The following is a 14,871-nucleotide window of genomic DNA, read 5'->3' as shown; positions in this document are numbered from 1 at the left end:
ACAAAGTCTTATCCCTGGGGTCAGGTAGTCTAGAACTAGAGGGCATAGGTTTAGGGCGAGAGGGGATAGATTTAAAAGAGACCTAAGGGGCAATATTTTCACGCAGAGGGTGGTACGTGCATGGAATGAGCTGCCAGAAGATGTGGTGGAGTCTGGTACAATTGCAACACTTAAGAGGTATTTGGATGGGTATATGAATAGGAAGGGTTTGGAGGGATATGGGTCAGGTACTGGCAGGTGGGACAAGATTGGGTTGGGATATCTGGTCGACATGGGTAGGTTGGACTGAAAGGTCTGTTTCCATGCTGTACATCTCTGACTCTAAATATGTATATGTGTGCATGTGAGTCTTTGTGTCTGTCTGGGGTTGGGGGGGGGTTGAGAGTGAGTGTACATGTATGTGTGTGTTTGTATGTGAGGGTAGAGTGTCTTAAATCTGCGAGGGGGTGTGTGTGGGTGTGGGAGAATGTGTGTATGTGTGCGCGTGAGTGTAGAGTGGTCTAAGTCTCTGAGAGGATGCATGTGTGTGTGTCTGTAAGGATGTGTATGCTGACTGATTTTGGACACCCCTATCCTGGGGAAAAAGACCTTGGCTATTCACCCTATCCATGTCCCTCCTGATTTTACAGACCTGTACAAGTTCGCCCCTCAGCCTTCAGTCCGGTGGGGAGGGGGTGGGGGCGGGGTTGACTCCAGCCTATATCAAGGAGATCACAATTAGAGTCAGAGATGTACAGCATGGAAACAGACCTTTCAGTCCAACCTACCCATGTCGACCAGATATCCCAACCCAATCTTGTCCCACCTGCCAGTACCTGACCCATATCCCTCCAAACCCTTCCTATTCATATACCCATCCAAATACCTCTTAAGTGTTGCAATTGTACCAGACTCCACCACATCTTCTGGCAGCTCATTCCATGCACGTACCACCCTCTGCGTGAAAATATTGCCCCTTAGGTCTCTTTTAAATCTATCCCCTCTCGCCCTAAACCTATGCCCTCTAGTGAATTTGTACTTGGAGTTAGATTGTACTTTGCTCAAAAAATGCATGAATTTATGTAAGACTCTTATCTCACTTTTTAGATTAGAATCAGACAGAGAACACAGGGGACTAACACCTTCAACATATTGTCTAGCTAACACCAATTATTACAGTTAACCTGAGAATGCAACTTCTACAAAACATTTTGTGATTTACACATGAAAGAAGTGAAACTATCATGGGATTCGAACAGATGAAAGACTCAACAGACAATCAAGGTATTTATCAAAGTATAATTTCAGTTACATCACACTGTAAACTTTTGCTATAAATTCTGTGTCTTACAATTGTGTCCTCCCCACAACCACCTGATGAAGGAGCGGTGCTCCGAAAGTTAGTGTGCTTCCAATTAAACCTGTTGGACTATAATCTGGTGTTGTGTGACTTTTAACTTAAAGGTGAGAAGGAAAGTATTTAAAATGGACCTGAGGGGTGTGCGTGAATGGAACGGGCTGCCATAGGATATGGTTGAGGCAAATACGAACACTTAAAAGGTATCTGGATGGGTTGGTGATTAGGAAAGGTTTAGAGGGATTAAGGCCGAATGCTGGCAAATGGGACAAGATCAGTTTAGTCGGCATGGACGAGTTAGACTGAAGGGTCTATTTCCAGCTGTATGACTCTATGGCTTTGCACCAACTTCTCTTTTTGTCCTTTAATCACTCCTGTTCACTACTTCTTACTTAATTCAAACCTATTACATTACCAACTGGAGGTCTCTGTGACACATTGGACAGATCCTTGCCTTAGCCAGAAACTTCGAATTCAAGGACTTGATAGCCAAGCATGGTGTGCTAGTGACATGGCTAAACAGGTTGAGTGTCAACTTGCAAACCCTTCCAACACATGTCAATTGCAGCTGCTAAGAGAGGGAAAGACTGGTCAGCCATGTTAAGGAAAGGACATTGGAGCCTCTACCTCATCATGACCCATAGCTCCAGATTACTACAACATACAGGTAAAAGAGCATATCACCACTGTAACTAGGTCTCCTGAAAGAAAAGGCAGCAAATGGCTTTGAGGATCATCAGATCACCCTTGATCTCACTGAATGGCAGAGCAAACTCACTGGGCTGAATGGTCTAATTCTGCTTTTAGTCTTATAAACTGTAGCATACCCTCATATTACTAAAATTCTGATGTTCTGATAAAAGGTCATTGAGCTAAAAGGTTAATTCTGTTTCACGCTCTCCACTGTGCTGCACAATCTGAGTGTTTCTAACATGTTCGGGGGTTGGATACTTTCAGACTGAATGGCTTGTTGAACCTGTATCTGTTCATTCAAAGTTAGAGTCTGTACTTTGGTGCCACTCTGACGCTATACTTGGGGGTGGATAAGCAGAGTATTTAACTACAGGAGATATCGGATTAAAGGCTAATTACATACGCCAGTCTTGCATTCCTTGGAATATAAAATGATAAGGAGCAAATGTATGGGGTTTATCCACAACTTTTAAAAGAATTGATAGGATTAACAAAGAGTCACATTCTCTGCTAGTAGAGGTTTTAAGGGAATATAATTTTAAAATCAGAGGCAGGCCCAAAAGGACACAAGTTAGAAAATACTTCAAGCAAAGAAACATGGATCTATCCTGTACAAAAATCAGTAGATGCCGACTCAATTAACATTTTCAAAACCAAGGTCAATACAATTTCACTGGATAAGGTTATAAAGGAAGATGCTACTAAAGCAGGTGGCTAGAGCTAAGATATTGGTTACGCACGCTCTCACTGAATATTGCAACCAGTTAGTCGGGCTAAATGGCCACCTCCTATTTCCATCACTGGTGATTCCGATGCTGTCCTCACCCAAAGCTGACAACTGCCACGTTTCCTCTCCAGCAGAGGAATCTCGTATCACATCTCATCACCTCTTGTCATATCTCTTCCACCTCCATGCCCCTGCCAAGCAGACCTCCTATTTACGAGACAATAGTATGTTCAAGACATCTCCAGACTTGACTGTCTGGGCAAACAAAAACAGTAATGAGGGTTTCAGCAGCAGATGCCATCTAGTTGTTCAAGGGCAAAAGATGCATTGGAACACCACCACCTGCAAATTCCCCCTTAAACCACTCATCATCCTGACTTGGGAAAACAGCAACATTCCTTTATTGTCATTGAGTAAAAATCCCAAAACTCCCTTCCAAGCAGCACTGTGTGTGCGCCCACACCCCACAGCAATTCAAGGAGGCCACTTACCACCATCTCCCCCAGGAGCAATTAGGAATGGGCGAAAGATGCTGGCCGAACCAGCAATACCCATATGCTGTGAATGAATAAAAAAAGTTGAGGTGGGATAGAGTCAGGCAAAGTTACAGAGGGTGAGGTATAGGTTCTTTGGCCTCACTGAAACAAAACTGTGAAATAAGAATAATATCTGGGTGTTCCTGGGCAACTCACTGAGAAAAAACATATGAATTTGGAGCCATTGCAATCCCAAAAGTTGCCTTTATGTAAACCTTTGAAGATTGGAGTGACCAAGGCAACTGAGATGGGTTAGAAGGGTGTGGTCGAGGTAGTGTGAATCTGAGAGGACAATGATGAGAATTGGATGAGGTGTAAAATAACAATCTGGAATCATAGAATTAATCTGCAGTGTGTCTACATATGCATGCAAGTCTGTATGCATATGCGGATTTGCCTACGTGCTCAAGTGTGCGTATAACTGCCTCTTCCGCCTGCCCTCTTCACTGCCTTTAGCAATGTTTGAATCAAGCACAGTGATACAGTTTGAAACCACAGTAATTAAAATCTCTTACACGCCTACTTTGCATCTCTACCTGTTCCTTCAGCAATGCAGTATTAGCGTGGGTTTATGGAATGCAGTCAAGAAATTCAACCCTACATGCCAAAAATAAGTTGGCACATAACATGCTTTCCAGAGGTTTAACCAGCAGTCCATTTGACACAATACCTGATATTGAAGAGAGGGTGCAAAGAGCCTTTCTTCCAGTTTAAAAAAAATCCTTTCTCCAGCATTGCGAGCAAGACCAGTACTTATCCTTGAACTGAGTGGCTGTCTAGGCCATTTGAGGGACCAGCCAAGAGTCAACCACTTTGCTGTGGCTCTTGGGTATTATGCAAGGAAGACAGATTTCCTTCCCTAAAGGACATCAGTGAACGAGATGGAGTTTAAACAAGATTTTTTTTTAAAAGAACAAAATGATATTTCTGAAACTAGCTTTCAATTCCAGATTTATTAGCTGGACTAAAATTCCACCTGTTGGTACGATTTGAATCTTTGTCCAAAGTATTAGCCTTTACCTTTGGTTTGCTGGATAGTGATATTACCATTAAATCACCATCTCCACTTACATCTTTCAACATGAGAGTTTAATGCAATAGGGTATTCAACAGAATCAATGCTCAACACAATACTGGAGGCAATTCAGCCCATCAGACTAGTGGTAGCTATTTGAAGGTGATATCCAAATAATTTCACTCACCATAGCCCCCAAAACCCCCTACGTGAATTTATCCAATTTGCTTTTGAAAGTCCTTACTGAATCAGTTTCCACCGCACTTTCAGGCAGTGCAGTCCAGACCATCATAATTGCATTTGAGAGTGAGACTTCTCCCTTCTGGGTTTTTTGGCAACTACCCTTAAATGCATTTCACATATACATGGAAGACATATACAGAAATAAAACTATTAATATGGTCAGCAGCATTGTCCTGAGGAAAATAGTTTCTGTATAAATTTTCAGCTATTTGAAAGAGACAGGATCTCTGGCCTGCATCAGGTGCTGGGGACTAGGGTGCAACTGTCACAAACTGGAAAATCAACATTCCTGCCTTGCTCACAGATTAGCTCATCATAGCAAGATTGAAACAAGGAGGAAAATCTTATATCCAAGAAAGACACACTCTAAACACAACAGCCTTCCTGTGTTTCACTCTCCGTCAATTTGAGGTAATCTGAAATTCTGTTGTCAGGGTACTTAATTGCATTCGCCCAGTCTCCCAAGTTTGCTGACTTTCATTGTACTACTGCTTAATCAAATGTCAATGTTATAATTCTCATCCTTTCAAATCTCTCCACAGCCTTACCGATCACTACCTGCTTCCAACCTTGCAAACCTCATATCTGCACCCCTTTCAGGTTTCTCATATATGCTCAATTTTAATGCTCCATCACTGGTAACTGTGCACGAATTCTCTCTTGATACCTCTTCACTGTGCATCCGCACCCCCTGCCCCCCACCCCTCTCTTCCTCCTTTAAGGGCCTTGATCCTTAAAAGCCCTGATCAAATTTCAGGTTATTGGCCCTGACATCTCACGAGACTCAGAATCAAATTCAGTTCGATAACACTGCTATGAAACACCTTGGGATATTATATATTGCTGAAGGTGACATGTGAATGCAAGTTTTTGTTGGAGGACTCTGCAGCCACAATTGATGTCTTCATCCAAGCAGCAATCAGTTTTGTTCAGTGCAAGAAATCACTTCTGACGTTTGCCAGAAAATTTCTGATCTGAATGTGTTGTCGGGGTCACCTTGAAGTGCTCTTGGCGACAGTTTGGAATTGCTGAGTAAGGATCAGACCATTCCCCTGGTCCAATTGCCATTCTGCATTCTGAAATTGTTGGCTGCCCAGAATCTTTCTGTTATTAGAGAGAAGCCTGAAACTTTACCAAATGGACAATGTCAGGCAGTCTTACATTCCCTTGCACTGCACTGTTGCACTTCAATTTAAAGCATTCACAAAAAGAATGCAGTCTCTTATAACAGTCACTCCATGGTAAATTACACAATTTATCTAGGAAAGGACAGTCCTTCCAGACTGAGGATGTCAGCAGCATTAATCATTCAACCGTACTCCTCTAGAACTGAGTAGCTTTCTAGATGATGGTTAGGCCACTTTTGGTATAGTGTGCGCAATTCTGGTTTCCCTCCTATAGGAAGGATGCTGTGAAACTTGAAAGGATTCAGAAAAGATTTACAAGAATGTTGCCAGAGTTGGAGGATTTGACTTATAGGGACAGACTGAATAGGCTGGGGTTGTTTTCCCTGGAGCATCAGAGGCTGAGGGGTGACCTTATAGAGGTTTATAAAATAATGAAGAGCATGGAGAGCGAAAATAGACAAGGTCTTTTCCCTGGGATGGGAGAGTCCAGAACTAGAGGGCATAGGTTTACGGTGAGAGGGACAAAATTTAAAAGGGACTTAAGGGGCAACTTTTTAACAGAGGGTGGTGCGTGTATGGAATGAGCTGCCAGTGGTGGAGGCTGCTACAACAATTAAATTACAACTTTTAAAAGGCATCTGGATGGGTACATGAATAGGAAGTGTTCAGAGGGATAAAGGCCCAAATGCTGGTCAGCATGGACAAGTTTGACCGAAGGGTCTGCTTCCACGCTGGACATCCCTATGACTCTATTTCAGAGGGTAGTTAAGAATCAACCACATTTCGGAGGATCTGGAGCCACATGTAGCCAGATTAGATTAGGGTAGCAGATTTAATTCTCTCAAGGAAGTTAATGAACAAGATGGATTTTTACAACAATTGAAGATAGTTCTGTGGTGACAATCCCTGAAACTAGCTTTCAAGTCCAGGTGTACGAACTGAATTTAAATTCTATCAGCTGCCATGGTAGGATTTGAACCGGGAGTCCCCAGAGCAGTAGTCTGGTCCTCTTAAAGTCACATTAGCGCTCCCCCATATGAAAGGCTTTAATTACAGGAGACACAGCAGAGGAAACCTATGTAAGATAAAGGATGGAACCTAGAGTACAAAGTGTTGATTTGCACAAATGAGTCAAGAAGTACACAAGTAAGTCACAGTTGTTTCCAAAAGCCAAACACCAATATAATGACAGCACCCATTAGGTCCAACACTACCAATCTGCAACACCATGAACTGAGGAATAAATCAAAGACAAAAGACTTGCATTTATATACCACCTTTTATGACAAGATGTCTGATTACTGTTTTCATGTAGGAAATGCAGCAAGCCCCAAACAAACAGCAAAATGATATGATCAAAGAGTCTGCTTTTATGACGTTGAGTGAAGGATAAATATTGGCCTAAGCTTTGGGGTGAACTCCTATGCTCTTCTTCAAAATTAGCTTAATTGCATTTGCATTTTTTTCCTTTCTAAGAGGACAGACAGAGCCATGGTTTAATGTTTCATTCAGATGACAGCAACTCCGATATTGCACCATCCCTCTCAGTATAGAGTGCGAGTCGTGATTTTGGTGCTCAGATTCTGGAATGGGACAAGAACCCGCAATCATCTGACTGAAGAAGAGAGACATCTACCAAATGAGCCACAGGTGATGGATCTGGAGATTATTTGTGGCAGTGGAAGTACCATGCTACCTCTGGACCAAAAGCACCCAGATCTCAAGCCCACTTGCTCCAAAGGTGTGTAACAACATTTAAATCAACCTATTCAGAAAGAAGTGAAAATAATTGAGAAAATTGTAGTTAAAACAATATCATTGACTACCCTATTTGACCAAACATACTGCCTTGCAAAATGTTTTCATGCTGCACACGTGAAACTACATTCTAACCACTGGTACTGGCGCGCCAGCTCTAACTTTCTCATAGGTTTGTTCCATCCATCTGAAGAGATCTTGACTAGGCAGTAGTTTTGGAGAAATTTTAAACTCTTGTCAATACCACTTCTAAGTTGCCCTCCAAGCCACATCCTTCACCATTATTGGTCCAAACTTCTGAAAACTCAATCCTAATAGCGCTGTGTGGGTGTACCTACACCCCCATGCATCACCAACATCTTCTCAAGAGCAATTAAGAATAGGCAATAACTGCCCACATGCCATGAACCAATAAATGGAAACATTCTATTCCAGGCCACACTCTAGATCCTCTCTAGTGGCATTTGATTGGACTCATTACATTACCAGATGGGTTATTCTAGCCAGGGGAGGCTGAAACAGTAAAGAAGTCACAGTCTCCCATCCCCATTATGGGGCGATAAGCAGGCAACTTTAAAGTATGTGTGTGCAGTGCATGCAGACACTCCTGGCTTCCCAGCAGCTTTGGTTTGGTGAGGAGGCTGTTATTAAGTTTAGGATCCAGTCACAATAACCACTGGCCATCTCATCTCACTGTCCTGATGATATTGCTGCCTTCCTTAATTCTCCACCCCTCTCCAGACAGGAGAATAGAAAACTAGACATAATCCAAATTGATCAAGATCTCAGATGTTATGTAACAATTGGGAGGAAGATGGAGATTAAGCCGATGGGTTGAGAGCTGTCAGATAATTCAAAAAGAGTTGAAAACGTGTTGCTGGTAAAGCACAGCAGGTCAGGCAGCATCCAAGGAACAGGAGAATCGACGTTTCGGGCATAAGCCCTTCATCTTATGCCCGAAACGTCGATTCTCCTGTTCCTTGGATGCTGCCTGACCTGCTGTGCTTTACCAGCAACACATTTTCAGCTCTGATCTCCAGCATCTGCAGACCTCACTTTCAATTCAAAAAGAGTGCAAGGCTTGAGCAGATTCCTTGTGTTCAGAGGACCAATCTCTGTGTCTAAATATTAGCAAGCCATTCAGCACAGAAACAGACCTTTCAGCCCAATTCATCCATGCCAACCAGGTTTCCTAAACTGAACTAGCCCCATTTGCCTGCATTTGGCCCATATACCTCTAAACCACTGCTATTCATATACCTGTCCAAAATGTCTTTTAAATGTTATAATTTTACTAACCGCTACCACTTCCTCTGGCAGCTTGGTTCATATTTGAAGCACCATCTGTGCAAAAAAGTTGCTCCTCAGGCTTCTTAAATCTTTCCCCTCACCTTAAACCTATGCCCTCTAGTTTTGTGCTCCTCTACCTTTGCAAAAAGACCATAGCTATCCGCTTTATCTATGTCCCTCATGATTTTGTAAACCTTTAAAAGGACACCTCTCAACCTCCCCCGCTCCAGGGAAAAAGAGTCCTAGCCTATCTATCCTCTCCTTATAACTCAAATACTGCAATCTCAGTAACATCCTTGTAAATCTTTTGCGCACCCTTTCCAGTTTAATAACATCCCTCCTATAACAGGGTGACCAGAATTATACATAGTACTCCAAATGTGGCCTTACCAATGTCTTTCACAGCCCTAACATGAAGTCCCAACTCCTGAGAATAGATGAGTCAAACTAAGAGTTCAACTTATTATCTTAAATGTTCGTTAATGTCACTGCAGGCTGTGTGAAAACCACTGACAAAGTAAATGCACAAAAAAAACTTCCACAATCTCGAGTAAAGAAACGCACATTTCCTTCTGGTTAAGGTTGTTCCTGGCTGAATATCCCCCAAACACTCTACCTGGGTTCATCACCAAAAAAAGGCCCTTGCTAAAGCCTAAATGAAGTGCAGCTCCTCCAGGCTTTGCCACATCAATCATTACTTTCAGCAAAAGACAGTTTAGAGGACAAGATAAATAACAAATGGAAGTTCAGAGAATGAAAACATAACAAGGCAACATTGCCAAGCACATTTAGAAATGTCTTCCAATTAAACCTGTTGGACTATAACCTGGTGTTGTGTGATTTTTAACTTTGTACACCCCAGTCCAACACCGGCATCTCCAAATCAATTAGAAATATATTTGCCAATGCAGTACATGTTTAAGTTCAACTTGCCAGAAGAACATGATGATCATACCTTTTGTTCTTTCCTCTCCTGAGCTGCATGACATTTCTCAAGACCACAGGAGCGCAGAAGGTCTCTTAAATAGCCAAACAAGGTTACAATTCCATAGCCCATGTAAGTGAGGACAGGAACATACATTGGAGGTTGCTCAAAAGATTCCGAAAAAGTCTTCTTATAGTGTTCTGTCTTGGGCTTGCCATTTTGCTGTGGGGAAAGAACAGTTGTCACTGCTGGTTTAGAACTCCATTCATTCATTTACCGCATCATGAGGCATCAGCTACAGGGCTGTGATGACTAGCTTAAACATATAACAGTCTCCTCAATGTTTTAGCTCACTGTAAAATCATGGTCAAAGTTATACACCTTTAAGAACACTAAATAATTCTTTTAATAGTATTGCAGAAGATGCAATAAAGATTTATTCAATAACATCAGAACTGAGAGGCTACACTGATCAGGAAAGATTGAACAGGGGCAGCAGCTCAATTTTTATTTAAAAAGGACTAAGGGGGTAAAATTGAGGTCTTTAAGATTATGAAGATGTTTGAGATGGTAAGGAGAGGCATGTTTCTGTTTGTTGAGGGAGATCACCCTTAGGAATGACAGTCACAAATAAATCTAGCTGAGAATTCAGGAAAGAATTTTCTTAACCAGAGAATGAGGAGAATGTGGAACTCACTACCTCACAATGCAATTGAGGCCAATAGCCTAGATACATTTAAAGAGAAGCTTGGTAAACACAAGAGAGAAGTAGGAGAATGTCTGTGTACAGTATAGACTGAGGGGAGGTTTGCGTGAAACAATACAGGTGCGGAGTACATGGGCTGAATGTCTTCTTTCCGTACTGTTATATTTTGTAGCACAGAAGGGAGTAAAGCATCCAGGTGTTTCTCATTTCTCTCCACTCTTTTTTTAGTTTCCACAGATAATGTTAAATGGTTGTGTGCAAAGTTCTCCTAGACTTGTCTTTGCTGTGTCAATCTGGATCCAAACCAGTTAGAGACAGAAACCAAGACTCCTGACTTCATGCATAGATTCTGGATTAGTGGTGCTGGAAGAGCACAGCAGTTCAGGCAGCATCCAAGGAGCTTCGAAATCGACGTTTCGGGCAAAAGCCCTTCATCAGGAATAAAAGCAGTGAGCCTGAAGCATGGAGAGATAAACTAGAGAAGGGTGGGGGTGGGGAGAAAGGAGCATTGAGTATAATGGGTGAGTGGGGGAGGGGATGAAGGTGATAGGTCAGGGAGGAGAGGGTGGAGGGTCCCCATGACTTGTCCGGACTTGTCCTACCTGCCTATCTCCTTTTCCACCTATCCATTCCACCCTCTCCTCCCTGACCTATCACCTTCATCCCCTCCCCCACTCACCTATTGTACTCTATGCTACTTTCTCCCCACCCTTCTCTATCTTATCTCTCCACGCTTCAGGCTCACTGCCTTTATTCCTGATGAAGGGCTTTTGCCTGAAACGTCGATTTCGAAGCTCCTTGGATGCTCTTCCAGCACCACTAATCCAGAATTTGGTTTCCAGCATCTGCAGTCATTGTTTTTACCTTCATGCATAGAGTTTATTGACCACACATTCTTAAAGGTCCCAGTTCCTCCTCTTCTCCCAGTGTTACAGGTGCTCCCTATACACAGAGTACTCAGACAATTAATAGACACCACCTGTTTCTTCTCAATCTTAAATCAAGACATTAACAAACTGAACAGTATGCTAGTAACATGCTGCTTCTGTACAAACTGCTTGGTGAGTATGAGAATCCAAGTAAAAATTATCAAAGGTGCAGAGTGGTAGTGTTCTTACCTCTGCTCCAAGGTCTAGGTTCAAGTCCCCTGCTTTGGAATATAATATATGAGAGTGTAATAGTGATAATGTCACCAGACCAGTGATCATGGTCACAGGTTCACATCTCACAATAACTGCTGGTAGTATTTTGGAGGTATCGTGGCGCAATGGTGGTGCCCCTACACCTGGACCAGAAGTCTGGGTTCAAGTCCTACCAGCCCTGCAACTTCTCATAACATGCCCCAATGAAGATTCACATGGCAAAATTCCTTCCCTTTAGCTGATTTTATTGAGTTCCTCTGGCTGGACAACTTTCCGAGACACAATCCTCTCTATTTTTAGTCGAGATATGAATTTTAATTCCTCCCCCACCACCCCCGGTCAATCTCTCATTTTTGAATACCTACCTCTTTGGCCAGGATTTTGATTGGCTTTCCAAGTAAGTCCTTACACGTTTCATCACCAAAAGTTTATTAAAGTTCCTGTGAAACAGCCCAGGACATTTTACACATTGGAATTGCTATACAAAAGTTGCTCCTGTCCCCTCTAACTCCACTTTGATTTAGCCTCCTCCCTCTCTTCCTAACTTTCCCTCACTTTTGTTGTTGCTGTGCTGCCCCTGATAGGCGTTGAATATAACCTGATCATTTAGTTAGGGAGGATAAAAAATGGATTCTGGATCAGTGGTGCTGGAAGAGCACAGCAATTCAGGCAGCATCCGAGGACAGGCAAAATCGACGTTTCGGGCGAAAGCCCTTCATCAGGAATAAAGGTGTTCAGTGGTGTGTAAAAGCATCCGAGTAAAAAAAGAAAGTTGTTGTCCTCATGAAATTAGTGTACTCAACACAAATCTAGGATCTTTGAGAGTTTATCTCCCAGGCCTGAGAGCTTCCAACGCTATTTCTAAATTTCATAACCCAACAATTATTCTTCCTAACAGAAATTGCTCGAAATGCTCGCAGGTCTGACAGAGTCTGTAGAGGGAAATCAGAGTTAAGGATTTATTCTCAGGAATGGTCACTGGACCAGAAATACTAACTTTGTTTCACATTTCTAGCATCTGCTTTTTGGTTTTTATTTATTATTTGACTCACTGCCACACACTTCCAGGCATGGCCACCTTGAAGAAGCTCTGCTCCTCTTTCCTACAGGACTTCCTTTCCAATCTTTCTTCTTGCGTACTGTCACTAATTTCGCTGTTGCTCGTGGTGTTTGACGAGGTATTTGTTAAAACTCATTTCCACAGCCACATCATATTCCTCAGTGACTGCCTCCGGACAGACTTCACCCCTTGTGGATTCCAACTCAAGTTTCATCCTTAGTGTTTTGAATCCACCCACGATCATGGGTATCTGTGATGTTCAACGTTCCGCAAGCAGCTGTTCTTGTTGCAACTGGAGATCCACACTCAATGCTACACACTGTCATATGTACACTCTCAACACCTCTCTCCAAAGCACTGTGTCACCCTGACTTAGAGCTGTACTGCTTCCTAGTTCTACCTCATCCTCCGGCTAACAAGAAACTTTTTATTTTCGATTCAGCTATCAAGGAACACAAGATGCAACAACTCATACCCACGGCCCTCTGGAACCTTTTTTCCCTCAGCTTCCCTCTGACACTAAACCCTCTCCCAAACTCATCTCCTGCCATGTATTTACTATCCTTCCTGATCTTCTGCTCTCCAATCTGCAAGATCGGTTCTGAGGAAAGTCATTGGGCCCAAAATATTAGTGCTGATTTCTCTCCACAGATGTTGCCAGACTTGCTGAGCTTTTCAAGCAATTTCTGCTTGTTTCTGGTTTCTAGTTTCTAGCATCTGCAGTTTTTTTTAGTTTTAATTATTTTTCCTAATTTTCAGTTCAGAGAATAATATAGCAGAGATGTGGCCATTCAGCTCATCGTATCAGTGCCTGCTGTACCATACTGCTCCCATTTGTTATAACTTGGAAGTTTTGATTTAACTGGACAGCTTTCATACCTTTGTGGTGAGTTAGTGTGCTGCTCAGAATGTTTGATATTTATTTTTAGAAAACTGTTGAGTTCTCTGCCGTGGAACAAGTCAAAATCTGGTGCCAGTCTAAAAATAAATACCAACAGTGGAATACCACCCCTCTGTCCACTCCTTATCACCCCCATCATGCCTTTGTTTCCCCAAGGCCCTTCAGGTGGTGCCTATTAATTGTCTGAGCACTTTTATATATAAAGAACACATGTAGCACTGTGGGAAGAGAGGAGATGCAACACTGTGCTTTAACTTTGTCCCTATTCAAAGTCCTGATACTGTACAACCAGGTGAAACTGAGATTGATTCATACTTTTTAATTTCGTAAAGTATCTACTGTTCATGGCACAGTCTAATGCTCTGGGCACATCAATTCTAACCCTACCATAGCAGCTGCAGGAATTTAAATTCAGTACAAAATACTGAATTAAACGCTAGTCTCAGTGGTGGTGACTCTGAACATTGTTGGTGTTGTAAAATCCATCTAACTGAAAGCAGGAAATCTGCCATTCTTACTCAGTTGGCCCACGTGATTCCAGACCCACAGCAATATGGTTCACTCTTTATTGCCCTCTGAAATAGCCGTGCAGCCCTTTTAATTCTAGAGATTTGAGCTGGCTGACAAATGCCAGCCTTGCCAGCAATGTCAAATTCCATAAAACACAAAGAAATGATGGGTGATTGCTTTGCGAAACACCTTTGCTCAATCCGCAAACATGCCCTTGAATATCTGGTCACTTGTCATTTTAATTGTCCATCCCCACTCCCACCCTGCCTTCACCGTCTTCTCCTCTCAACCATGCATGGTTCTAATGAAGCTCAAGGGACATCACCTCACCTTTTGGTTGTGTGCATTACAACCTCCCAGCTAAACAGAGCTCAACAATTTCAGATCATGACCTTTGCTCCCACATTGTTCAAATGGTAACTGATGGTGATGATGCTGTGGTTGCCATTCACGCCTCTAGTCCCTTTTCTATTTTTACTTGTCCCATGACCATCTCCTTTAGCCTTGTCCAATCAATCCTTTTGTCATTTAATCTCTCCATATTTCCAGATCTTCCTCTTTGACCTTTGTCCACTCCTCTTTATTGTAATTGCTATAAGCCTGCCCCACCCTCAATTTACTCTAATTATGATGAAAGATCATTGACCTGAAATACTACCCTGTTTCTTTCTACATATGCTGCCAGATTTGCTGGGTTTCTCCAGCATTTTGTTTTTCTTTTAGATTTCCAGTATCTCTTTTCAGAAAAGCATAATCACCATGGAGAAGCAGTAAGCTGATAGAAAGGCTTTGGACAATTTTATCACAGCATTAAGAATGAATTAATAATTGAATGAATAAGGTAATTGTTAGAAAAGTTGAAAAGCTCAATCCAATTCAATCTTCTGGAAACAGTTAAATGA

The 14,871-nt window shown here is 42.3% G+C and overlaps 1 protein-coding gene across 1 annotated transcript in view; it reads right to left on the bottom strand.

The window, feature by feature from the left end:
* sptlc3 (serine palmitoyltransferase, long chain base subunit 3) overlaps positions 1–14,871 on the bottom strand; it is a 118,881-nt gene that overhangs the window by 91,430 nt on the left and 12,580 nt on the right. Inside the window, exon 2 of the mRNA XM_043696626.1 lies at positions 9,681–9,872. Coding sequence (XP_043552561.1) covers positions 9,681–9,872 — 192 coding nt within the window. The remainder of the gene's footprint in view (positions 1–9,680; positions 9,873–14,871) is intronic.

Source organism: Chiloscyllium plagiosum, chromosome 9 (assembly GCF_004010195.1).
Source record: "Chiloscyllium plagiosum isolate BGI_BamShark_2017 chromosome 9, ASM401019v2, whole genome shotgun sequence".
Classification (NCBI taxonomy): domain Eukaryota; kingdom Metazoa; phylum Chordata; class Chondrichthyes; order Orectolobiformes; family Hemiscylliidae; genus Chiloscyllium; species Chiloscyllium plagiosum.
This window is presented reverse-complemented; position numbering and strand designations above follow the sequence as displayed.